The following is a 27,577-nucleotide window of genomic DNA, read 5'->3' as shown; positions in this document are numbered from 1 at the left end:
CCCTCCTACTTCCTGGTTTGAACAGAAAACACTGGGAGCAAGCGGCTGCACTGCTGTACAGAGGAATAACCCGAGGAGCTGCACACACACAGGCGTCTGAGCTGAAGGACGACCAAAACATGTGAGTCTGGGGCTGGAAAAATGATCAAAGTTGTGGAAAAGTTTAGAAAATTGTGAGTTTGAACAGTTTGCCTCTTGGAAGTTTGCTGCTTTTTTGGGAAATATTTGGAATTCCTTTGTTCTGTGGTGAGATCAGTCATTTATTATCTTGGAATTTTGGGCTTTGTGACGGGTGGGTTTAGGATTGTACTAACACTTTTGAGGTGAGTTACTTGGCCTTAAAACATATCCATTATATAAACTGATTACATTTTTTTTGATAATTTTGGTTATTTTTGTAGTTTGACTCAAATTTTAATACATTTTATTTTATTTTTTTCACATTGTTTGACCTCCAAAGTCACTGGCAAACATAATTGCTCCATTACTGATATGCTTTTAGGCCATAATGCAATATTTATGGAAAAGTTTGAGTTTTGAGTTTGGATGGACCTATTCTGCAAACTGGACTTTTCCGAGCATCATTTCAAACCATGACATACGGGTAGGGCATCTGACACACCGGGACAATACATTACCTATATAATTGCAGATGTTACACTTAAATTTACCCATTTACCCAAAATAACGTCACAAACTGCTCCAAATGAGACGCTACAAAAGATCAAAACATAACCAAAACCATAACCATGATGCTAGCTGAGTGAACGTCACACAGGTCCAGGTTCCATTCTCCTGGAGGCTGTGGGCTCTATTATATTCTCAGACTTTTGATGTTCCTCTTCAAAGTGGCCGCGCTGGTTCATTGTGGGGAAGGTAGAGCCAGAGGAACCTGAGGACTCAAGTTGTCAGCTGTGGCCCCTGTGTCTGTGGCCCCTGTAGCTGTGGCCCCTGTAGCTGTGGCCCCTGTATCTGCCGCCCCTGTAGCTAATGTAAGAACTAACCACATGACCAACCGATAGAACTGAAATTTGTTCAAACGTTTGGTCCCTGGGTTTTGGTCCCTGGGTTTTGGTCCCTGGGTTTTGGTCCCTGGGTTTTGGTCCCTGGGTTTTGGTCCCTGGGTTTTGGTCCCTGCTGTGGTCCAAGGTTTAGGGCCATGGGTTTAGGGCCCTAGGTTTGGGCTCTGCTTTGGTCCCTGGGTTTGGTCCCCAGTTCAGGTGTACTGTGGTTTTGGCCCTGGTTTTGGCCCTGGTTTTGGCCCTGGTTTTGGCCCTGGTTTTGGCCCTGGTTTTGGCCCTGGTTTTGGCCGTACATTTCATACATTTCAAAGTGTGAGATGGCTCCTACGGCACTAACATGTGGGAGATGTTCTTTGGTGTTGGGCCATGGAGACACTTGTTGTTGCTTTCAGTCTGGTCTCTGTTGAGAGCTGAAACAGCCGGTGCCTCTGGAGTAAACTCGTGTGGTTCTTTGCACATGTTTTTACAGTGTGTGGCGTCTGGTGTAGTTCATAATTTGTGTCATAGATGTGATCTGCTGACAGAGCGATTGACGTGCAGGAGCCAGACTGAGCCCAGAGGCAAATGGGACTCACTGCTATGGTTACCCGAGTCATTTTTAAAGAAGTAGTATGTCACGTACTTTTACAACAATTTGAGTCATATATTGTACAGGTGACTTGAGCTTTATTAACGATATGAAATGATTTGAACATTGGTGTTTCTTGCAGTTCTCCTTCAGATATGATTTAGCTTGGCTCATTTTTGGGTGTGTCCTTTGAAAATACTAGCTTTGTATTTGTTCATGTTTCATCTGTTTACATATTTATATTTTATTTAACTAAAAGGTATTTTAAAGTGAAGAAAAAAAAATATATATACTCTTGCAAGTTCACACTCGCAAACACACTGCATCAAAATTAGGAATAAAACAGGACCAAAGTAGAACAAACTTAAATGTAGTAGTAGTAGTAGTAGTAGTAGTAGTAGTAGTAGTAGTAGTAGTAGTAGTAGTAGTAGTAGTAGTAGTAGTACACGGTCCCTCCCTGTGCGTTGTGTGTGAGTCAAGAAGATACGTCACAGTCCCATCGACCATCTGTTCCCTTTGGTCCTGGTCCCTGGAGCTCTGTTGAGTCACAGACAGGCCCAGCTCACCCAGACTATAGCCCCACAAAAGCACTCCAAACACGGGTCTGAGCACGTCCCTGACTCCTTTAGCTCCAGGGCCCAGAGGAGCAGGTGAAAGTGTACTGAAACAAGTTGCACTATAAAACTAAGTTACAAGTAGAAAGTAGTACTACAAAAATACTACTACAAATATTACTACTACTACTGCTACATTACTTTAGCTTGCATTCATTCTTGTCCTGTTTGAGCCCGGTTTAGTCCTGATGTAGACTTTGCTTGGTCTTGTTCTAGTCCTGGTTTAGTTTTTGTCTAGTCCGGGTTTAGTCCCTATTTTGATGTGGTGTAAGGTGCCCTCTGCATTTGACCCATCGTCCAGTCTCTCTGGGTTAAACCTGCATTTGACCCATCCTTCAGCTTCTCTGGGTTAAACCTCGATTTGACCCATTGTTCATTGTCTCTGGGTTAAACCTGGATTTGACCCATCTTTTGGCATCTCTGGGTTAAACCTGCATTTGACCCATCCTTCAGCGTCTCTGGGTTAAACCTGGATTTGGCCCATCTCCAGTCTGTCTGCCTGCATTTGATCCATCTTTCAGTCTGTCTGCCTGCATTTGATCCATCTTTCAGTCTGTCTGCCTGCATTTGATCCATCTTTCAGTCTGTCTGCCTGCATTTGATCCATCTTTCAGTCTGTCTGCCTGCATTTGATCCATCTTTCAGTCTGTCTGCCTGCATTTGATCCATCTTTCAGTCTGTCTGCCTGCATTTGATCCATCTTTCAGCTTCTCTGGGTTAAACCTCGATTTGACTCATTGTTCATCGTCTCTGGGTTAAACCTCGATTTGACTCATTGTTCATCGTCTCTGGGTTAAACCTGGATTTGACCCATCTTTTGGCATCTCTGGGTTAAACCTGGATTTGACCCATCTTTCAGTCTCTCTGTCTGTATTTGACCCATCCTTCAGCGACTCTGGGTTAAACCTGCATTTGACCCATCTCCAGATCTTGAGCTAGTCTTAAGCACGGAAGGCAAGCTAACTACTCTGCCACTGACCCGTCTTTAGTGTTGTTGGCAGTGCTTTCTGGGTAGTGTGAAATGCATCATGGGACTATTATTAACTGGCTTTTGCTGCGCGTGGCTGAAGTCCTGGTACAACTGTTTTTTTTTTCCCCCTAAAATGTATTGATCTGTGCTGCGGCTGTGAGGACAGGGACACGGGGACACGGGGACATTCACAGAACAGTAAACAGCTGTTATGTGATCAGTCAGAATGAGCTCAGAGTCTGACATGAACAAGAGGAGAATCTACCAAAGCTTATAAAACTTACACTGGCACATTTGACAACGTGAACAGAGAAGGTAGATGAACTATATTTTTATGTAATGTTTAAAAGTCCTATATTATACAAAAGTGACTCTTGTGAGCTTTAAGTCATGCTATAATGTTGTTACCTCCTCAAAAACAGACCTGGAGTTGTGTTTTGTTTCATTCACACATGCTTGAATAAACCTTTATTATTAGTCTGTCTACATCTCCAAAGCTCAAAATGCTCTGTTCCACCTTGTGATGTCATGAAGTTGTAGTTTTGAAGTTAACTCCTTTTATCTTTAGTTCAGTAGAGATTGACAATTCCAGGACTGAAATTATCTGAATGATTCTAGTGAAGGTGTATAGACTTTAAAAACACAGTGGAGCACTTCCTGTATCACCACATGATGACATCACAAGGTGGAACAGAGTGTTTTCTGTTTTCTGAGAGAAGAACTCAGCCTAAATATGCAGGCTTTGTGAGTTAAACGTGTGAATGAAACAAAATACAACTATAGATCTGTCTGTGATGAGGAAACATTATAACAGAGATCAGTGTAATATGGGCCCTTTAACCGTCTTCTATTACACTGACTCAACTCATTTCTTTATTACAACCACAACTGGAGCTGTGTTTTGTTTAATTTACTGCTGATTCCTTTCTTATTTTAGAGCTCAAATCCTTTCACGACGTAACTCAACAACTTCTATACTTGCAGCTAATGCGTTTGCCTTATTTTAACTGATTCGCTTCAGTGGAGTTTATTTGGTCCCCGGTTTGGCCACTAGCTTTTGGGCCCTAGGTTTAGTTCATAATGACGAGGTATTAAAAGTCCAGTACCTTTTTATATATTTCCTGTTGTTGTTTCACAGACTGACTAAAGCAGACCTCACCTTCCCAAAATGGCGTCCGTGGTTCCGTTCTCACGCAGACAGTGGGCTTCTCAGTCTCTTCGTGTCACCGCTAAAGAACTGTCCATCGTCCGAGGAAAGAACAGCTCCATCGCAGAACGTTTCAGCAAGTAAAAGCCCTTTTTATTACATTTCTACAATATTTATCAGTCTGAGTTACACAGAAGGGCAGTTTTTAAGTTTACTCTGAAAATGTTTAAACTGTTTTCAAACGGCAAAACCAAAAAATATAGCAATCCCCCCAATATAATTCTAATTTTATCAACAATGTAAGCAAAAATATAAGTATAAGTAAGGGTACAGGAGGATGGGAGGGCATCTGACTCACAGCGGTATGGAGAACAGTCTGTCTACAGATTAGTCTCTCCATGTCCATTGTAGCATAGATTAGTGTAGTGGTCTTTTTCTTGTAGGTGTCTGTTTCAACCACTGGGGGGCGACTGTCTGGAGTTGTGGTTTCTGCTTTAGTTTAATTCAATAAATAAGGAATTCCACAAGTCTTCTTCTTACAACAGATAACTGCTCTAACCTTGTTCCTCATTTCATGTTGAAAGAAATCCGCAAATTCCCTTTTTATTTTGAGCAATGTCTTGAGCATGTTTTTGTCAATTTTCCGTATTATTCTGAGTTCAGTTTTTGTTTCTATAATTTGTCTGTTGTCCTTCAGGTATCAGATGGCGGCAGAAGAAGGCAATGCTGAGAAGAAGAAAATGGTGAGTGCAATTTTATTCAAAACAATCAGATACAGTGTCTTTTATTTTTATTTATTTTATTTTTTTTGTCTAAAATGAACTAATTCTGTTTTTCACAGTTTACAGTGGTCCAACGATATTCCTCACTAATCTTATGCCTTCAGAACATCCTAAATACTCACCAAAATGAGTTCTTAAGCACTTTTCATGAGGACTTTCAGAGACCCAGGTGTGGCGGTGCACTTCCTGATTTTCGGACAGTACACAGCAGACTTATTTTAACCTCCAAGAGCTGCTTATACAACATATCTGTACTGGGGCAAGACACATTTTGCTCAAATACTTGAAAAAAATCTGGTACAGGGCTTTTAACTAAATATACAACATTACAAAATAATTTTTCAAGGATGCTGCTAATACCTGTTTTTTTGTTTTGTTTTTTTTTTGTTTTTTTTTGTAGGGGCTAAAAGTAGCTCCAAACTCATTCATACTAAATCAGCTCAGTATCCTTCTTCTGTAATCCGACTCCTGTGTCCTACCTGATCCGCGCTCATAGACTCGGACAGGGAGACGGATCAGGCAGGGGTCAGGAAGTGCATCTCTCTCCCTCGTATTGATTTAGTGTTATGGTTTCAGCCTTGTTTCATCAGTCAGGCTTTTAATATGAGCAGGCCTTTACTTAACATGCATGTGGTCATCTGTCCTTTCACATCTTTATATTATTCATATTGTCACATGGATCACATTTATAGACTGTATATATAAATGGACATGGTTAATCTGCCGACCGCCCCACTCTCTGTAACTGCTGCTGTCAGACTCGTCATTTTGGTCAAAATGTTCGTGTTAACTCGCTCTACATGATCCTGGTGTATTTAATTTGCTATTGTGTTTATAAATCAAGTTATGAACATTAATACGGAGGGAAGGGGCGTTATCCTCAACAGCCTCGCTCCAGATTGGCTCTTTTGTTGCTATGATACTCGCGGTCAGAATTCCATATATGGAACTCTGCCCCAAATTGGCTCCTATAACTGCTCCGACCTCGATGAGCTGAACACTGTGGGTGACGTCAGACTCACTTAGTCCACTTCTTTTGTACAGTCTCTTTCTTCAGTGGTGAAGTATTCATTTTATTTGTGTAGTGTTTAACATGTCAGTGACGTCCACCCACAGCTCCCTGTCCACAGCCTGATGTTTAAATATTTATTCATTTTAGCGTGACTCAACAAAAACCTAATGGAGATAAAACTCAACAGGAAGTGGTGACGCTACCAGTGAGGTTGCTGGGTGCTATTGTGCAGAACCTATTAATCTTGACAATTTAATTCCACAAACACGACCTATCTCCAGATGTGACATAAAGATGTTCAAATCACATAGAGCTTTTACTGATAACAACTGTAATGCTGATTTAATTACAAAAACAGACACGATGACCCATTTATTTTGTGTTTTGAAGCAGAGACTTTGAAGAGTCTCTCATTTGTGTTGCCAGTTCCAAAGCTGAAATCCAGCTGGTTTAAACCTAAAATGCCTCTGTCTGATCTGAAAGGTCAGTTGGGATGGTAGTTCTTTAAAACTGCAGGCTGCATACAGTTTCTTTAAGTCTTATCGAACTTGTCTTAAAAGTTCTCTCCCTTTCTCTTTCTTTCTCTTTTTCTCTCTTTCTGTCTCTTTCTCTCTCTCTGCAAACTGATCGCCCTGAGTGTGACCCTGTGCTCGCTCGCCCCCTGCACCTCTGCCTCATTTCCTGGACTCTCTCTCTCCTGCTCTGTTTTTGATTTTGTGCCCTCTCCACGCCCCTCTCCCCTTGTCTCTCTCACCCCTTTCCTCTCTTCCCTCTCTTCTCTCTCTCTCCTTCTGCAGCAGTAGTGAAACAGTTCTTTCCTCCTCTGCTCACTCTTTTCTCACTCTTTCTCACTCTCCCTCTCTCTCTCTGTCACCCGCTCTCCCTCTCTCCTTCTGCAGTAGTAGGTAATAGTAATTCTTTCCTCCTCTGCTCCTCCTCCTCCCTCTCTCTCTTACACTTCCTTTCTCTCTGCTTTTATCTCTCTCATCTTTTTTCTCTCTTTCACCCCCCTGCTCTCTCTCTCCTGCAGTACTAGGTAGGTGGGTAGTTCTTTCTCCTCTCTCTCTCTCTCTCCCTCTCTCTTTTGCTCTCTTCTCTCTCTGTCCTCTCTCTCTCTCTTTAGGGGTTGGACAGCTCCTCCCTCTGCTCACATCTGGACCCCCTTCCTCCTCCTCTCTCTCCCTCTCTTCTCTCCTTCTCTCATACGACCCTCAGCACACAGCCCGGCTCCACCGCTCCTCCAGAGACCCTCCTCCAAAGGTTTCAAACTTTTTAAACTCTTTCTGCTTCTAATTCTTTCAAATTCAGATATTAGCAGTGCATGTTTTAACCTCACACCGTGCGGTTTCCTGTTCTAACCTCCAGCTACCTCTTTCCTCTTCACTCTATTGCACGACTTCTTCTTTTCTCTGAGGTTTTAACCAAGACTAAAATGCAAAATATCAGCAAACGCATTTGAAATTGTTGTATAAACCTGGGTTTGACTCGTCTTTTCACCAGTTATTAACCGGTTTGAACCAGTGTTGAACAGAGACGGTCGTTACAGGTTAGATTTTAGGTTTTAATGGAGAGATTCAGTTCAAAGTTCACATTTTGGATCGGTTAAGGAGCGTTAATATTTGAGAGAAGATTGAAATCTGAACTGCTAATACAGGAATCCCATGTATTTCAGAACATGTTTGGAGAGGTCTGAGGGGAGAGGAGGAAAGGAGAGGAGGAGGAGGAGGGGGAGAGGAGAGGAGAGGAGGAGGAGGGGGGGGGGCGGGGGGAGGAAGGGAAAGGAGAGGGGGGGGAGGTGGGGGTCAGGTGGAAAGGGGTGGAGGAGGAGGGGGGGGGAGGAGAGGAAAGGAAAGGAGAGGAGGGGAGGGGGGGGGGAAAGGAGATCGGAGAAGAGGGGGTGAAAATGAGAGAGGAGGGGAGAGGAGAGAGGAGGGAGGAAGAGAGGAGGGGAGAGGAAAAGGGGGTGAAAATGGGAGAGGAGGGGAGAGGAAAAGGGGATAGGAGAGGAGGGGGTGAGGACAGGAGAGGGAGAGGAAGGGGAGAGAAACCAAAAATGTACTCGTATTATTTCTGAAGTAACAGTACTCGTACTCGAGTAATATTGTCAACATGAAACTCAAGTCACTTTAGACTCACAGTGGGACGAGGAACCGCAACTTTGACACAAGCAAGAGTAATATTGTTATTGAAGTAACAGTACTCTTACTTTAGTTACTGAAAACTACTCTCAAAAGCACAACTTCTTCTTTTTACTGTAGTAAATGTAAGCGAGTACTTCCACCTTTGATTCAGGGGTTGCAGGTTTTACTTGTTTGGGAAATGCACTTTTTGAGATTCGCTAATTATGAACATTCAAATCAGATCCATCCTGTAGCCCGAGTTTCAGCCAGACACAATTATGACTGAACGGGGGACGTGAATCGGGGGACGTGAATCGGGGGACGTGAATCGGGGGACCTGAATCGGGGGACGTGAATCGGGGGACGTGAACGGGGGACTTAAACAAAACCACGACCTAGATCAAACCAGGACTAAACCATAAGGAGGTTTTACATTTTGAGAACTTTTCACTATTATTATTATTATTATTATTATTGTTAATATTTCCATAGCTCTGAAAACCCAGGGATAGACGAGGATTTTATATGCAACACAAAATACAATATTCACATTTTTTTTTCCCCCCTTCAGATTGAAAAACCTCTGACTCTGAGTTCTGGGAATCTGAGCACTTTGAAGAAACGTTGGGAAGAACCAGAGCAGAGCCAGGACCCTCCTCACCCCTTCCCAGTAAACCCTCTCGTCCAGCGGGCACTCCTCACTCACTCTGCCCCCAGAACTACAGAGTCACTCCCGCCCAGACACCAGAGCGAAGGAGGCATGGACTCTCCTCAGGGAGCACCCCAGGGAGCACCTCAGGGAGTACCCGAGCTAGTACCACAGGAAGAGAGGCCGAGTGTCCCCCTAAACAGCCTCAAGAAGATGTTCGAACAGGTAAGAGCGGTTACATGCACAATCAAAATCTGATTTATATTTAATTTCTGGACTGAATTGACTCTTGTGAGCTTTAAGTCATGTTATAATGTTGTTGCCTCCTCAAAAACAGACCTGGAGTTGTGTTTTGTTTCATTTACACATGTTTGAGTAAGTCTTTATTATTAGTCTGTTACATCTCCAAAGCTCAAAATGCTCTGTTCCAACTTGCGATGTCATGAAGTGGTAGTTTTCAAGTTACTAAAGGTAAAAGGAGCTGTTCCTTTTACCTTTAGTTCATTAGAGATTGGTTTCAGGGCTGAACCTATCCACGTGATTCTAGTGCAGGTGTGTGGAGTTTAAAAACACAGTGGAGCACTTCCTGTATTACCACATGATGACATCACAAGGTGGAACAGAGTGTTTTCAGTTTGAGAGAAGAACTCAACCTAAATATACAGGGTTTGTGTGTTAAACATCCAGGTCTGTTTGTGATGAGGAAACAACATTGGAACAGATCAGAAAATAGTGCAATATGAGCTCTTTTAAAGAAGGGACCACGATCAGTTTTATGCCAATTTAATTTAGTTTTATAACTCAAGAAATCTGTTGGTGATCAGATTTTGAGTGTGCATGTAAACACAGCCACGGTCTATCTGTATCTATTTATTGTTGGCCTCCTGTTGGGGTTGAGCCATTGTTGGGGAAAATATCTGAACTGAATCATGATACTAAACTAAAAATCAAATCGGCAATCGAAGTACAACTCGTCATTAATATTTGAGAGAAGAACGCAGGCGTCGTTTTGCACATTTGATTAGAAATTCCAAGCTTTAGTTTGAGGAATCATGCAGAGGGAGGAAGAGCTGTGTGAAGTGCTTTTTTCTGTTTGTTTTTTACCTTGAGTTTGATTTTTCTGTTTTTCTGCTGTTGTGACTCTTCGACCAATCAGCTTGAAGTATTCATCTGAACACACTGATCCATGAACCTGGTGAACAAAATGAGTTAATTTTAATATTTTCATGTGTCGTACTAGTTCAGGTACAGAACAGTAGATTTAAAAACTATTTAAGAAGATTTATGTGAGGTTTCTTTTTTTTCTTCTTTTTTTTTATTTTTTTCAATTCAATTCATTTATACAGCACATTTAAAACGACTTGAGACACTGAGCCTATTTATCCAGAAAGTCTCATAATATCTGAACTTTTATTTACACAAAGCTGTTCTGTCGTTACTTGTGAGATAAATAACAGTGACATAACACATTTGGATCAGTTTTGTCCTATTTTATTTTTGTTGAAAGAACATAAATGCCATTTTAAACCTCTGCTTGGGAATCGGGAGATACTTTGAATCTTTAGTATCGAAATATCGGACCTGAAAAAGCTGGATCGGTATCTCCCTGGTTTATAATATATTCAAAAGTCTCAAATGCCCTATAAAAATGATCGTTTGACCTGTCGACTTCTAAAACAATCGTTATTAGCAGCCACGATATGATGTCATTAAATTCATGGAGTCCAAAACCCTCTCTGGTTGTTGGTTTGACTCCCTGCGGTGTTTTCGGGTCACACGTTCTCAGCTGACTGCTCCTGATCGGTCTGCAGCGTCTTCATCTTTATTTGTGTAAAAGTTAAATGTTCAGTCATGCTTTTCCCTTAAGGCCTGTCCAATGTTTCAATGTAAAGTGCCATAGCCGCGGTGTGACCGTGCTATAACAATGCTAACAGTGTCTGTGCGGTTTGTTCTGCACAGAGGGTTCATTTAAAGGGAGAGGGGTCGTAAAAATACAGTATAGAGCTTTAAAATGCATGCTCTCTTAGCGCTCTGAGCACGTTAAGAGCAGCGTGTTAATTTAAAAGGCTTTTGTATGGAGCAGCTGTGACGGAATTGGACACAGATCGCAGTTATTAGCCTGGTGCTAGCTTAGGACTGGGAGATATTGAGGAAAAAATGTGTTTTCTTCAGAACTTGACAAATAATAATCCTTAATTTTTTCTATTTTTCAAAAACAAAAATGTCTTTCAATGTTTATTTCATCAGCATAAATGATACATAAACGATATTGCCATTTAAAGCCACAATATGTAATTTTCTTTAGCCAAAAGACGGACTACAATAACCACAGCACTAAAACACTTGGTAAAACGTGTGTCTTTACTGTGAGCGGGCTTGCCTCTCCACAAACCTGACTTGTATTTGGAAGATGGAAGGTGGCCTCATTCTGCTCGTTTCCATGGAAATGTTGTTCACTTGACTATAATGTTCCATAGTATGCCACTAAACAGATGCACATCCATGGAGAATGTTCTGAAGTATGGTTTTAACATTTTATTTCCATGGAGACCTGCATGTGATGTGCCACCTCCAGAAAGTTACACAAAAAATGAGTTTGAATTTCTTCGTCCAAAGTCTTCTGTCTGCTGCGTACGTCACAGTGGGCGTGTAACAGTGGAGGTGATCGGCAAAATAGCGTCTTGAAAATGAGTGATTTGAAAGATTTCTCAAACATGAATCACTCCAAATACAACTTCAGAGGTTCAATGACAAGAAACAACTAGAACATGGTTAAAAGATCTGAAAAGTCCATTTAGCAGAATAGAATAGGACGTTTTTAAAAGTCATCTGGCTAAACCTTAACATAATCTCTCCCTTCATCGGTGTGATATCCATTTGGAGTTTGCAGATTAACCAGAACCAGAAGCAGAAGCTGTAGTTTAAGGAGCCGGAATAATCAAAACAACAGTCTCACTAACGGCTTGAACAAAATGGCAGACTCTCTTTGCATCTTCATTGTTTGAGATAATCGATTCTGGGATGTGCTAATTGACTTTAGCTTCACTTTTCACCTGATTATTAGAAATATGTCCACCATAAAAGACAAAGAGAGTGAGCCTTTGAGTCGGAGCTCACGAAACACCACCAGAACATTCTGTTTACCACACATAACGTTTAAAGGAACTGTCTGTAAGATGTATTTGATTGGAATATGTTTATCTGGTAACAATTCTAATGCTGATCTATTCTTAATTACAAAAAACAGGCTCTAGACACACAGGCTCAACTCTCTTTAAACTCTCTATAAAAAAACTTGCCCTCCGTTTGCTCTCATCCCTCTTTTCTACCAAATCTTGAATAAATCTCAAATGAGAGAATGGTGCAGGAAATGTGTCGTCTTGTCTGAACAGTTTGGGGACATCCTCGAGCGCTAACATAATCTGTACAGTCAGACCTCTCATCTCTGTACAAAGGCCCAGTGTGCAGAGCTAGCCTTGAGCATTAGCCTTTAGCTTTTGACCTTTCACCTTTGGTCAGAGTGGAGCTGACGTGATGTAATGGTCTGTTGGCTCCTGATGCAGACAGCTGATACACCCGGCACAAAATCCATCTAAAGAGTTGAGCTGGACAATGAGAGAGTTCATTTGCAAAACCCGATCAATGTTAATGCAAAACAATATGATGTCCCTCTACTATAATATACGGAAAAAATATATACAAAGGCTTTTTGAAAATAAAAATCACCTCCTTCTGACATTATAAGCTAACAAAATGTCTTTCTATTTTGTGTTTAGTAATCAGCTGACACAGCATTAAACCATGGACAGGAACAGAGCAGTCTGAATAAGGCAATAAATGATAGCTGTTTGTGTTTGTTTCTCTTTCTCTTTTCTTTCTCCCTCTCTCTTTCTCTCCATCACAGCACCCAGCGGACTTGATGAACCTCCTGCCCTCCTCCTGTCTGCCCCTTATCTAAACTGCTCTCTGCCCTCTGTACCTCCTGAACCAGGGGCTGATACAAACCGTCTGTCTCTTTCTCTCTCTTTTTGTCTCTGTGTTTTTCTTTCTCTTTCTCTCGCTTTTTCTCTCTGTCTCTTTGTATCTCTCTTCATGTACCAGATGCTAACCCCCAAAAGCCCCGCCCACTCAAAGTCTGGGGGCCACAGCACAGTCCAAGAATTGCATAATGTGAAACAGTGAATCATGGACTGAACCGAGACTGAACCAGGAACCAGGGGCTGAACCAGGGGCTGAACCAGGGGCTGAACCAGGGGCTGAACCAGGGGCTGAACCAGGGGCTGAACCAGGGGCTGAACCAGGGGCTGAACCAGGGGCTGAACCAGGGGCTGAACCAGGGGCTGGACCAGGGGCTGAACCAGGGACTGGACCAGGGACTGGACCAGGGACTGGACCAGGGACTGAACCGGGAACCAGGGATTGAACCAGAGACGAGGACTAAACATGGTGTAATTCAAAATCTTGAATACATTTTTCTTTCACATTTTTAAAAAGAGATTAGATCAATTGGTAACTAACAAAAATAACCAAACAAAGGACAAATGATCAGCTTTTGCACTCATAGTTGAAATAAAAAACACTATGCCTTGGGATAATATATTTGAAACAGTAAAACCCATCAGACCATAGTGACCTGTGCATTTCCTGTTCTAGTGACTCTGCTTCTCTTTCTGAACCATGACACAGTTTTCACTTCATCATCTTAGGGTCCCTTTGGCCACGCCTCTTTTGGGAATTAAACCCCAACCCCCCAATCCACCACCTGCTCCCCCCACCCCCCTCTATATATCTCTCCATCTCTCCTCTCTCTCTCTCTCCATCCAGTGTTCAGTGTCTTTTTGTCATCTGCTTACAACCAGCACTCGAGGTATAGCCACTTTTATTTTTCTACAAATTAGTATAGTGTTAGTATTTGTACTCGTTTCTAGTCGTTTATTTGATTAATCAGTTGCTGGAGTCTTAGTCGAACCCAGTGTTTAGATTCGAAGGATTTCTATGAGACAACAGAAAGGTGAAGTAAATAAATAACTTCTTTCCTAGTACTTTTTCTGCATAAATAGTAGTTTTTGCATGAACTCCCCCTGCTGGTGTAGTCTTGTGAGTGCAGTTTGGATCAGATTCATAGAGATACATTTTCTTGGTAAAAGTGTGAAGATTTTTGTGATTTCAGTTGTAATACGATGAGATTTGAGCTGTAGAGGGTTGAATAAGTCACTTCTATGGCTCATTATAGTTTAATTTTGCTGTTTATGTTGCAGCTCAGGCATTTTAATGATACTGTCTGTGTAAAAACGGTTCACTGGGATTATCTGTTTCTTTCAATATTATCGTTTATCGCAATATTTCTCTGTAGCGCTACATCATGTTTTAAAGCGAGGGGATGGAACTGGGGGGATGGAGTCGGAGGATGGAACCGTGACATGGGTTATCTTGTTAGTAATATAGTTTTGAGAGCTTTTGCCACGCCCCTTTTTCAGTCAGCCAATCGATCTGCAGCACATGTCTTTAGTCCAACAAGAATTTCTTACATAGTTGTACAAGGTTCCACAGAACATGATCAAATAGTGTAGGAATGACTAAAGCTAATTCATTATTCAGATACTTTGAAATACTTTAGTACACCTTAGCCTTTGTTTTTTTGTTTTGTAACTTAAAGCCACAGTATGTAAGTTTTTAGCCAAACAATGGACCCGCATAGCGACGTGTTCTGGTTGTGTTTGTCTCCTTACTGTTGGCTAGCTTGTATCTCCACAAACCTGACTCTTATTTGATGTAGAAGATGGCCTCCTCCTGCTTATTTACATGGAAATGTTGTTCTTTTGGCTATAATATTCCGCAGTATGGCATAAAATTAATGGAAAATGTTCTGAAGTAGGGCTTTAACGTTCTGTTTTCTATTTTATTCCATACTGTAGCCTTTTATAAATGAGCATGTTTTTAAATGGAAAACGACAGACAGTTATTCAGCCCTTCTGTCTGTGCATACAAGTGAAGGAGTGGACTTTAAAAACCCTGAGGAGCACTTCCTGGTGAGAGAGGGCACCACCTTATGACATCACCAGGTGGAACAGGGTGTTTTGTGCTCCGGAGAATCATTAAAAGTTAGTTAAGTTGTCTTCTTTGTAACTGGCAATCCACATACGTCTTTGTCAGATGGATACGAGACTTTAAAATACATCTTTTTTTTTTTTTTTCAATTTAAAATAATACATAAAGAGAACCACTCAGCTATTTCTAGGGACCGGACTCCATTTTTGGATTGTTTTGAGGAATTGCGAACAAAAAGTTGGATTGTTTTGTCAGATTTCACTTTTTAACATCGTACTGTTGAAATCCAATAGTTCCTCAAGTAATGACTGGTCCCTTTTACATGTGCTGCAGTGACCGGCGCCCCCTTGTGTTTATAAGACTCTCAAACACTCGCTTCATTCAGGTCTTGTTTCTTTAGATTTTTGGATGTTTTGACTTCGGTTCAAAGCCACTTTTTCATTTCAAACCCTGTGGTCAAAGGTCTCTTATACGATCGTGTTAAGACTCAATCAAAACGGCGCCCTCTGGTGGTTTACATCTGCTGCCTGTTAAAGTTTATGGAGATATTTCTAGCTGCCCTTTTGTTTATGAGCCCCAGAGCAGTTTTCAGGAGGTAGGTCATTTTATAAGAGGCTGTTAATGATGTACAAAACACCAGGAAAGGCCAGTTTATAAAGTGTTTGGTTTGTTTTAGAGAATATGAGTCACTGCCTGGTAATAGGGTTGGTAAAAGAAAATCAAATCCAAACTAGATACTCATTTGAGCAAGTATCGATAGTAAAAAAGTCCCATTCACAGGACAAAAATGAACCTTTCCTGAATGTCTTTAGACTGATCTTGAGTTGCAAAAACGCTGTTGTTAAAATATCAGTTTATCAGGAGATGCACAGTTACAGACATTTTTTCATATCTATGCAAATCCATACGCAATATTTGTAACTTGAATAAGTAATAAATATAGAAACGGTTAATTAACAAGATTAAAAAGTAGTTGCATTTATTTTACATTACATCTGTCCCTTTGAAAGCAACCATTTTGTTGTTCTGGCCCTCTGTGAAAATGAGTTTGACAGACACCCCTGCCCATGGACCAATCCCAGCTCCCACAGGTGAATGCTGCTGTTGTTTCCTTGGGCAAGACACTTAACCCACCTCACCTCTAGCATCTGTGTACAGTGCTGTCCCAGAGGTTCTGTAAGGATAGTTTGGAAAAATGATGAAAGGCATTTCTAAATTATGCCCAAGATTTGATCCAAACTGTTATGATTAGAACATACGGAAAACGTTAGGACGGGACTAGGGCCGAGCGGGGACTAGGGCCGAGCGGGGACTAGGGCCGAGCGGGGACTAGGGCCGAGCGGGGACTAGGGCCGAGCGGGGACTAGGGCCGAGCGGGGACTAGGGCCGAGCGGGGACTAGGGCCGAGCGGGGGCTAGAGTCTGGGACATCCACAGCCTGAATGAGATCCGCTCTAGTGTCTGGATCAGTCTTTTGTTTGGTCCTATTCCCCAGAGACCCCCCTCCTGTTCCCGGCAGTACCCCACACACGTGCTCCCAAATCGGATACAGACGAGCCAGATCCCCCCTCCTCCCCGTCTGACAGAGCTGCTCCTCCGCTCTGGAAGATTATCCTCTCCTGGGACGCGCAGACATTGTGCTGTGGAGCCTCTTTGTTTCCTGGTTTTGTTTAAATCATTTTGGGCTGAATCATTTTGAAATCAGTGCTTTTCTGTGGTATGTAATCTCTCTTTATTTATGTTTCATCTTGTTTTGTCACAATTTAGACTCGTTTTAATCTGGTTTGAACTTGCACTAGTTCTGATGTTTCTGTGTTTTAGATAAAGGAGTTAATGAGAGGTTGTAAATTTATTTTTCAAGCTATGATCAGAAGAATTTTATGAAACTCTGCAAGAGAAGTTTGCTGTTTTGGGCTGTTTTGGGGGGGAGACAGGGGTCTGTTGTCCTGGGGGCCCAGAATTGGACCCTCTTTCTACGAATTTATATTGGTGTTTTATAATGTTGAATGTTCCCATCACTTTTACAGGATGGGAACATTTACACAGAGCAAATATCATTTTTAAAAAAAGATGAGATGAGTCAGATTCTGTTGAGTCAGACTGAATGACCTGCCGCCTAATGATTTAATTGAATAGTAAAGTCACTGTACCTGATTTTTACTGTTTGAAAACATGGAAAAAAGATCTAGTTCATTTTAAACCGTTTGAAGGTCCAAAGTTATTCCTCACTTACCTTATGCATTCAGAGCATCCTAATTATTCACCACCATGAGTTTATAAGCACTTTACACAACTCTGAGACCAGTGCGGGGTTTTGTTGTGATGGTAAAGTTAATAACTAGCATGCTAACTGCGCACTTCCTTATTCTCAGACAGTTAAACACTTTAGATACAGATAGTACACAGCTGACTTGTATAGTACAAGCAGATCTTAAGGTCAAAATATCTGTACTTTGCTCAAATACAAAAAATCGAGAGCAGGTCCATTAAGTTTAAAGAGGGAGTATTTTAATTTATTTTAGTTGTAACACATAACATTTAGATCACCATGTTATGTTTTATTGCTTTGAAAATGCTATATTTGCCAAAAACAACATATTCACTTGTTTTATGAGTTACTTTCATTTTTGACGCTCTGAGTTTCCCTCCCTTTGCTCTCCACACTGAGTCACTCCCCCTTCAGAGCACTATCACAACACGATCAGCTGCATCCCACAAATGAAACTACTGCACATCACATCAGGTTTGTCAAGTTGTTGTACAGTTTTGTATCATTTTTTTTGTACATTTATGGAGAATTGTCGTGTGGGAGCATGAGTGATGTAGGCTGGTGGGCGGAGCCTTGTACAGAATCTCACAGCGAACCGTAATGAGGGTTTGAATAGGGCCCAGAAGAGATTGCTAGATTACTCAAACATGCATGGATGACATCTGAAACGTCTTCATGTTTTTGATGAGGGAACAATATTATAACATGAGAGAAGGCTAAAAAAGGTCCATTTTTGTGTAATACCCCCTCTTTAACATATTAAACACATGCAAACTTGATTTTTGTTAGTTCTTATTGCAAAATTACTGTCATAAAAATCAAGCCCTTGTGAGAAAAATCCAGATCTTGATCAGGAATCCCTACAGTTGCTGGAGGATTTGTGTAGGTGGTGTGTTCTATGCCACGAGCTGAGACCTGCTTCACTCCAGACTTGTTGGGACAGAGTGTTTCAGGGCACAAAATGGAAGATCCAACAGTTACGCATCCAAAAACCTTATCTGCGAGCATAGGTAGAAGCCCGGGTCCAGACTTGTTCCAGAAGAATGTGAAATACGTTAAAAGATATTATTTTGGAAAGTTGAATTTTTATTTTTTTTCTGACTTGTTTAGCGATTAGCTTTAACAGTCAAAGGAGCACAGTGGCTTCCATTCAAATCCCAGCTAATCTCACTGCTCTAATGAACATGTGGAAGTCTAAAAGTGTCTCTGTTGTGTCTGGAGCTGGTTAAATCTGTCCCTGGATGTGCGCAGTGTCCACTGTGCCAATGAGCAAGGCACATTCATCTGTAGAACACTATTTAAAGTTTCTATATTACACAACATTGACTCTTGTGAGCTTTAAGCCATGTTATAATGTCATTATCTCATCAAAAACATAGCTGGAGTTGTGTTTTGTTTCATTCACACATGTTTGAGTAATCTTTTATTATTATTCTGTCTACATCTCCAAAGCTCAAAATGCTCTGTTCCACCTTGTGATGTCATGAAGTGTTAGTTTTCGAGTTAACAGCAACTTTTACCTTTTGTTCAGTCGAGATTGACAATTCCAGGGCTGAAATGATCCAAATCTAGTGAAGGTGTGTGGAGTTTAAAAACACTGTGATGTCATGCCCTTTAAACGGAGTGATGCGGGCCCTTTAAACGGAGTAATGCGGGCCCTTTAAATGGAGTAATGCGGGCCCTTTAAACGGTGTAGTAGAGTTAATCTGCTCATTGATGTTGGTGTCTCTCCTCTGAGCTCCTAACGAGATTAACCTGGACTCCAGACCTCTGCTCTCTCTATCTGCTCCTCCTCTCTTCAGGAACAGTTTATTTCCTCATTAAAGTGGAGGTGTTTTCAAGCGTCTGGAGACCTGGTTTATCTGGTTGGTGACCTTTGAACCTGCACCCTCTGCTTTTTGCGTTTCATTTTGTTATTCTAAACGAAGATGTTGGGGATGCGAGGTTGGCGTACTGAAATTGCAATTAGGATGTGTGTCAGATGCCCTCCCTGTGTCTCCATGGTGTGTTTATTCTGTGTAAAAGCTGCTAATCCTGTAGTTTAGACGTCTATAAACATGTTATGAAAAACATGAGATTGTTGTTTTAGTTTAAAGCTCAGATTTCAGTCTTTTCTCACTCATGATGCATTTTAAACAGGACAGTTGTGAACTGAATCTTAATCATGAATCATACTCGGATATTTTTCCCAGGCGGATCGGCTCTTGGGGATGGTGTTATGGAGGATCTGGTGCTCGTGTTTATTTGGCTGATGACCTTTGACCCTCTCGTTTCAGGGCTCGGAGCAGACGGTCAGAAGCAGTAGCATGGACACTCTCCTCACAGGTAAGACTTTTAATGTCGTTCAAATAGAGAGGCACCGATACGAAACTGGTATCGAATATCAGCATCGATACTGAAAAATGAGCCGGATCGGGTATTGGCTCCATGGTATCGGTTCAGCTGATATCCTGGTTGGGCTTTTAATTGTAATTAGAATATTTACAGGCTGATGTTGGCTGAGAACTTCTCATAATGTTTGAACTTTACCAGTACCACTTACATAAACAGGCAGATCTCTTGTGTACAAAGTGAACTGTGTTTAAGGACACAAGTGTCTTCTCCGTCCCTACACTGGGTTGATAAGTCAAAGTACTGATATTGAAAAAGCTGGATGGGTGCATCCCTGATTTCAAACATGGACCTTTAATGTTCTGAATGAGAGCACTTTATCACAGAGTCTGGGGGCTGGTATGACTCAAACACATCCTGAAAAGTGTGTGACTCCAGGCCAAGTTAAAGCTTCACATGTAACTTTTTAGCCACAAACAGGGGCTCATGCCCCCTGCTGGAGACGGTGGATCACTTCATTTAATTTTGAAACTAGAATTGTGAGTTTTCCTCTGAATCATCCACATTCATTTGACTCGGGTCAAACAGATCAGGCTCATGAGACTCAGGAGTCACAACTTCACACAACTGTCCTCAGGGGTTTGTGTGTTTGACATTGTTCATAAACAAGAGTCAACTTTAATGAAGCAAAACAAATGCATCTGCTGTGGAAGTCACGTCAGATCTCACTGCAACAGTGTTCTTATAAGTAAACTACTCTCAAAAGTATTAAAGTATTCTTCCATTCCTCTCCATCTAAACTTGAAACTGTTCATGTTCCTGCAGCTGACGACAGCCTGTCAGAGTCCACTCCTCTCAAAGACCGAATGGCCTTGTACCAGGCGGCCATCTCCAGAGAGGCCACGCCCACTTCAGTGAGTAACACTTATATATATAAATCTGTATTAAAAATAAGTATTTATAAGCAGCATTTTTCATGTGTACTGTTTATTTTTACTGGAGCACAAAATGTTAGCACTTTTTCCACCACTTTCTGAAACATGCCTGTACATGGGGTTTAAGTATGAGTATAAAGTATAATATAACTGAACATCAGGGTGATTTACACTTCACTCTCTGGGGATGTTAAGTATCTTCCATAGCCACAGCTGCTCTGAGGCAGACTAAGACTTGTGACCATTCTGCGCCAGTCACACACCTTAAATATTCAGACGGAAGGCATTTTAAGTTGTAAGCTCCGCCCTCTTTTGTGCAGTGTATCTAATCCCCCTGTGTGTGTTTCAGGGCGAGCAGGTCGACGGCGTCTGTGGGAAACAGAAAGAAAACGTGCCTCCGTTTAATCTGGAAATGGTGCGTTGACATAAAACTGTTTTTAAATGAAATAATCTGTGATATTGTAATAGTCACATCATCATTTTGTATTAAAAGCTCTTGAGTCAAATTTTGTGAAATAAAAATCCCAGGAGTTGTTTAACCTGAGCTGTTTTGTTCTCAGAGCCCAGAGTCTGAAGCTTCAGTCAGCAGAAAGATCTTCACTCCAGAGAAGAACGGTAACTACACCTCTCCCTCTCTCCTTCCTGTTCATTTTTTTCTTCATCTCCCTGTTTTCTATCTTTTTCTCACTCTTTCACATAATCTTCCTTCTATCTTTCTTTCCAATCCCTATTCATTTTTTCTCCCTCAGTCCCTGTCCTCCTTCCCCCCTCTCCCTCTTTTTGTCACTGTCTTTCTTTTTCTCTCTGCCTCTTTTTAAACTTTTTTCTCTTTCCTCCTTTTTCCCCTCTTCATCTCTTCCAGTGCCTTCCTCCTCCACTCACCGTCTCCATACTTCACTCTTCTTTCTCCCTTTCCCTCATCCCTTTTACTTTTTTCCCTTTTCCTCTTTTTTAAATGTTTTTTTCTCTTTCTTCCTTCTTCCCCTCTCTCTCCCCCTCTCCTTCCTCTTTCTCCCCCACTCACTCTCTCCATACTTCTTCACTCTCCCTCACTCCCTGTCCTTCTTCCCTCCCTCTTTCCCTTTCCTCTCTTTCTGTCCCACTCTTTCTCTCTCTTTCCCTCCCTCCATCCCTCTCTCTCCCTCTACTCCACATTACATCACTCTAAAAGAATCTGCTCCTAATTCTTCTTGATGAGGTCGGCCTCCTCGTAGACCTGATCTGATTGCGTTGCCGGGGTGACCACTCAGTCTTTGAGTATATGACGAAACCTTAACATTTTAAACTCAGGAGTTGTTGCTGGTTTAATTTGGTTGTACCCAATAATTTCCCCATTCAGGACAAATGGAGCTCATTTTATCTTGTTTAACTTTACGTTCAGTCTGAGTACAGCGCAGAAAGTGTAAACGTCTCCCTCTAGTGTTCACTCGATGCTGTTGCGTTTGTTTAGGAGCTGCTGCTTCTCTGATTAACAAAGATTCTCCTCTCGGTCGGACGCCCAGGGTAAGTCACCACAGCCTTAAACGCCATATGAACGAGTATGACATAAAGCATTCTGGGAAAAAAAATGAAATTGTGTTAATATTTTTTTTATTTTGCCTAGAAAGTAAAAATAAACACAATTCATTCAAGCCTTTTCAATGTATTTAAATGGGTCATACCAGTTTAACAGCTTTTATGAGTTTTAAACCATGTTATAATGGTGTTCCCTCATCATCAGTTTACTCAAAATATTATTCAAAATTTCTGTTGTTTCCTGTATGTTTGAGTAATCAGGTATTGTCCCGCCTTTGAGACTTGAGTGCTCAGAAAGCTCCTGTTTTCACCTACCCCCTATCCCCATTTATGTGTGTTTATTAAAACTGTGTAAACTCCAGATCATAGATATTGGGTTCAAAATGTCAGTCATTTTTCAAAATAAAAGTAAATATAAACGCTGCTGTTTTCACTGTGAAACTGAACCCTGAAGAGACCTGTCAGTGCTGCAGAGTTAAACAGGAAGTGAATAAACCTGTGTCTATTCTTAAGCCATTTGAGTCAATACAGCAGTTTGTAATGAACAGAATGTAAATACAGGTCCATGTTTGTCATAGTGTAATACTAAATACTTTATACTTACAGCAGTGTCTTCTTTAGATGCGTGTTGTGTTGTGTATTCATATCTAAACTCCTCCTCCAGAGCTTTGGTGCGTCTCGAGAGTCGTGCGTCTCGTGCCAGAAAACAGTTTATCCTCTGGAGCGACTCGTGGCCAATCAGAGCGTCTACCACAACGCCTGCTTCCGCTGCGCCCACTGCAACAGCAAACTCAGGTAAATATAATGTGTGTGTGTGTGTCCACCAAACTCGGGTATGGTGCCATCTGACAGGACAAGGAAAGGATTGTAAATGGCATATTTCTGTAAAAAACAAAACAAAAAGGCAGAATAATTTTATCTTTCTTGTCCAAATGTCCATCTCACTCAGTCCAAACATTCTCTGTTCTGCTGTTGTCCAGATAAATCCTTCATAATCACAATAATGACTAAAACTAAGACTTACCCAGTGAACTCAAACAGGCTGCAGGTCACTTGGAGCTTAGAACTCCAAACACAGACTTGGCTCAAGATCTACAGTAACTTTATCTTAAACTATTTGTCTTTTCCAGTTTGGGGAACTATGCTTCTCTGCACAATAACGTCTACTGCAAACCTCACTTCTGTCAGCTGTTCAAGGCCAAAGGAAACTACGACGAGGGCTTTGGACACCGGCCGCACAAGGACCTGTGGGGGCCCAAAGCTGAAGGAGACCCAGAACAGAGCACTCCGACCAGGCTACACCTGCAGGAACACAGCCCCTCCTCCACCAAGGGACCAGTGACAGGACCGGAGGAGGACCAGAGGTACTGGAATGAGATTGAGAGTAACATTTTTAAATACTTAAAAAATTGTTTAGTCCTGGTTTAGCCCTGGTTTAGCCCTGGTTTAGCCCTGGTTTAGCCCTGGCTTAGCCCTGGCTTAGCCCTGGCTTAGCCCTGGCTTAGCCCTGGCTTAGCCCTGGCTTAGCCCTGGTTTAGCCCTGGTTTAGCCCTGGTTTAGCCCTGGTTTTGCCCTGGTTTTGCCCTGGTTTAGCCCTGGTTTAGCCCTGGTTTAGCCCTGGTTTAGCCCTGGTTTAGCCCTGGTTTAGCCCTGACCCTCTGAGACCTCTTTGGTGCTATGCTTATATAAATAAACTTGTACTTTTTACTTCTAATAACCAAATTTTTCTCGTCTTGTGTTTTCGTTCAGTCCTTGTGTGGAGGATTCACCGCTCGCCAAAGTCACCGACCTGACCGCCAGCATGGAGGCTCGGGGTCAGGGGTCATCTCCGGACAAAAACCAGGACAAACCAAGTGAGACCAGAAGACTGAAGATCTCATGGCCTCCTAAGACTGAACTAGACAAGACCAAGACTGAGGGTCCAGACGAGGAGGGCGGTTTCCAGACCTGCGCTAAAGCCGTCAAAGCAAAATGGCCGCCGGAAGAGAAGGAAGAGGAGGAGGTGAAAGAGGCGAGAGAGGAGGAACAGAGGGAGGAGAGGGAGGAGCGAGTCCCAACCAGCCCAGAGTCTATGGAGGAGGACAAGGCCAGTGCTAGTAAGTGGATAACTAACTTGTAATATAAACTTGTACAGAAAATAATATCTGAAATCCCTTATATTATGTTTGAAGAGTAAGCACAGTTTAGCAGCTGTTTGAAATGTAGCTGTGGGCGGAGTTTAAGCATACTCTAAAGTTATTTTCCCTCACTATCAGGTCCGATGGAGGAGGAGCGGAGCCTAGAGCCCAGCGCACAGTCCTCCCCCAGCCACACCCCCACAGAGGACAGCTGTGTGGACGTCCACAGCGGCTCAGAGGACGAGCCCGAGAGAGACCTGAGCGACCCAGCCCACAATCCATGTGGGGCAGAGGAGAGAGAGGAGGAGGAGGAGGAGGATGGTCTGCTGAATGAGCCACTGGAGCCCAAACAACCCCCCAACATGGTCTCCTCTGAGGGGGAGGTGGAGGCCAGCCGCTCCTCTCAGGTACAAAACAAACACTGCCGCAGTACAGATATATTGTGTAAAAAATAAGTGGTTTACGGTCTGCATCTGATTATAAGCATTTTGTCATCCGATAATCAGGAAGTATGTGCTTAGCATGCTAGTTGTTGTTGGGTTTAGTCCTGGTTTTAGACCTCAGTTGGTCCTGTTTGGTTTGGGTTTAGTCCAGTTCATGTTTCTGGTGCTTTGAGGTCTCGGTCAGTCCTGTAGAAAACATTATAGATATTTTTTATTTTTTTTTACCTTGATTTCTTTTTTTGTTTGTTTTTTTTTTACCCATAAAATTGATTTTGGTTTTGTTTTCTGTCAGGACGTGGGGTTTTGGGACAGTGAGGAGGTGGAGGACAAAGAGGAGCCGACTGTGGAAGACCTGATCAAACGGAACCGATACTACGAAGAGGAGGAAGAGAACGCATGAACGATTCAAAGGAGGAGGAGAATGGTGAACAAAGCCTAAAACAGACTTACGAACTGAGCAACTGCAAAACGATATATCTGCAAGAGTTAAAATGACTTGAGCTCACAATATTTACTTTTTATTTGAATAATTTGGACTAGTTTAGAAGTTCAGATGATTGGACCGATTGGATTAAACACCATTATTATAAAAGCTCCTGGTATGAGGATTATTATTACTCAAAATGGTGCCAAAATTCCAAAACATTAAAATTATGTTAATGTAAAAACACAAAAAAATGAGGACGAAACAGATCATGTGTGTCCCTTATTGGCTAATCCACCTGTCAATCACGCCCCTCACGTCTTCAAGAAGTGTATGTTCTGAATCTCAGGCAAACGACCTGCTAAAGTTATAAGAAAATCAAACTTGAAATTTAGAAAACCACTGGAATTCCTTTTATAACGTCCGTCCATCCAGTCTAAGCAGGGACTCACAGACTTCCCCCACCCCAGACACTTCCTCCAGCTCCTCCAGTGGCATCCAGAGGCGTTCCCATCCTTTCAAAATCAAAACCTAATAAAGTAAATTCATAAAAATGAGTCCAAACTACTCAATATTTTGAATTAAAGTCATTTAAACTCGTGTCATTTTGCAGTGGTGTATACTGTGCCTGTTGTGTCTCATTGGGACATTCAAAGCCATTCCTACAGTTTCTACTTTTTCTGCTGTAGCTCGTGATGCTGCGAGAATCTTTTTAAATAAATAATAAAATAATTTTGCACCAAAGTGTTAAAATTGTCAAAAATCTTCCAAGATATTTTACTAAACTGGAAATGTGTTTTTGCTCTGCCATTTTTAACGAAACGCTGCAAAAAAAAACAAAAAAAAAAAAAACTAGATTGATTCAAATGAGTTGTATTTAAAGCTGCACTATGTAACTTTTCTGGTACGCTGCATGCTTGTCTCCACGGAGAATTTTCTGCCTTGCCAGCTGGGATGTTCCACAGTATGGCATTAAACCTGTATATCTTGCATTCGTTCAGTTACATGTTTTAAATTGCCTTGAAAATAACACGTGTTTTTACTGTGAACTCGCTGTTCCACAGATCTGAACTGGAACTTTACCTGCTTCTCTTCATGGGGATTTAAGTTAAGTTTAATGCCATTCTTTGGAACAGTCCAGGCAAAGCGATAACATCTCCATGGAGACGCACGACCCCAGTAGAAAAGTTACACAGAGTGGCTTTAAATATTCATCTTGGTTTAAGTAGTTGTGACGTTTTTAGACTTTTTAGGGAAAATCCAGTTCTTCTCATGACACAAATATTTCACATATTTTTAAATTTCAGTCCAAACGGTAAGAACATTTTAGATAAACATAATCTGTAATGTTAAAGTTAAAATGGTGATGATTTGAGTAAACTTTGTCTAGTTTAGACCTAAAGACACGTGCTGCCGGGCCAAGTAAAAAGGGGGCGTGGCCAAAGCTCTCAAAACTATATTACTCTCATCTCTATGCATTTGACCCAAACTGCACTCACAACACCACACCAGCAGGGGGAGCTCATGCCAAAACTGCTATTTATACAGAAACAAGTACAAGCAAACAATGCATTTATATAAAGACAGATTAAAATATGAATCCGTTTAATCTGACTTTATTCAATTAATCGGTCAATTAAAAAAAAATAAAAAAAAACAACTAAAGGACTACAGCTCTAGTGACAAAAACATATACTGCCAATGACTTGAACTTAAATCGTGTCCGTCTCTCCGTTTTAAACTTGTAAAAATGCTGTTTTTTTCCCAGTGGCTGTTTTTTTCCAGTGTCTTCAATTGTCAAAAACGACTTCAACCAAATGCTACTTGAATCAAAATGAATATTCTGATTTCAGGTCAATGTGACTTTAGTTTTTTTGCAGTTAAAGTTCCGGCTCTTTGTGACGTTTAAAGCTTCGCACTGATCGCGTCGGGAACATTCCAGGTGTTCACTTTAGCCTGTGTTATGTAGGTTTCATTTTATGTGTTAATCTGGGGACATGTTTTTATCATGGGGTCCAACATAAATAAATTGTATAAAAATCACCTGACTTTGGGTTTGGCATTTTGTTTTTTCAGTTTCGCACATGGGACTGTTAATCGCATTATTTTGCTCATAATTAAAATCACAACTATTTCAGGGATCACTTCCTTTATAGAAAGTATACACTGAATATTTTTAACTGTTTTGTCACACATGCAGTGGTGGAAGGTAATGAAGTAAAAGTAAAGTACTGTACTAAATTTTACAGCGTATACTTTAACTTCAGTACATTTGAGAGCAGTATTTGTCCTTTCTACTCCACTACTTTTTTGAACAGGACTGAAAAATAAAAAGTAAAGTTTTCGAGTTCAAACTTCGGCTTTGATCAAACAAATATAAATACACAAAATTCATGAGGAAATGAAGAAATTGATTCATATTGTGACTGTGACCAAAATATGAATCATTTTGAATCAACATCACCACATTTACACTTTACCAAATGAACAACAATTTTAGTACAGCCATAAAATGAATGAAGTCTGTTGTAATTTATATTCAAAAAAAGACTTATTTTTGTACGTTTTTATTGGTGAACCACATGCATTTGAACAAGGCTGTAAAAAGTGCA

General features: G+C 41.4%; 1 protein-coding gene across 1 annotated transcript; it reads left to right on the top strand.

Annotated features, from left to right (window-relative positions):
• The first annotated feature begins 21 nt into the window (after nt 1-21).
• lima1a (LIM domain and actin binding 1a) lies at nt 22-27,012 on the top strand. The gene is made up of 14 exons (XM_055223242.1): nt 22-121; nt 4,313-4,461; nt 5,019-5,064; nt 8,807-9,109; nt 19,477-19,525; nt 20,357-20,445; nt 20,816-20,881; nt 21,027-21,081; nt 21,917-21,969; nt 22,646-22,776; nt 23,112-23,345; nt 23,731-24,077; nt 24,237-24,505; nt 24,834-27,012. The coding sequence occupies exons 2-14, from the start codon at nt 4,343-4,345 to the stop codon at nt 24,939-24,941; spliced, it is 1,869 nt and encodes a 622-aa protein (XP_055079217.1). The 5' UTR covers nt 22-121; nt 4,313-4,342; the 3' UTR covers nt 24,942-27,012.
• The last annotated feature ends 565 nt before the right edge of the window (nt 27,013-27,577 follow it).

Source organism: Periophthalmus magnuspinnatus, chromosome 7 (assembly GCF_009829125.3).
Source record: "Periophthalmus magnuspinnatus isolate fPerMag1 chromosome 7, fPerMag1.2.pri, whole genome shotgun sequence".
NCBI classification, from domain to species: Eukaryota; Metazoa; Chordata; class Actinopteri; order Gobiiformes; family Gobiidae; genus Periophthalmus; species Periophthalmus magnuspinnatus.
This window is presented reverse-complemented; position numbering and strand designations above follow the sequence as displayed.

Bases quoted from the DNA above. Each gene is read 5' to 3' on its own strand.
- lima1a (XM_055223242.1), top strand. From the start codon at position 4,343: ATGGCGTCCGTGGTTCCGTTCTCACGCAGACAGTGGGCTTCTCAGTCT. The intron at 9,110-19,476 runs GTAAGAGCGGTT...CTCTCGTTTCAG, and splicing joins TCAAGAAGATGTTCGAACAG to GGCTCGGAGCAGACGGTCAG. The intron at 19,526-20,356 runs GTAAGACTTTTA...ATGTTCCTGCAG, and splicing joins CATGGACACTCTCCTCACAG to CTGACGACAGCCTGTCAGAG.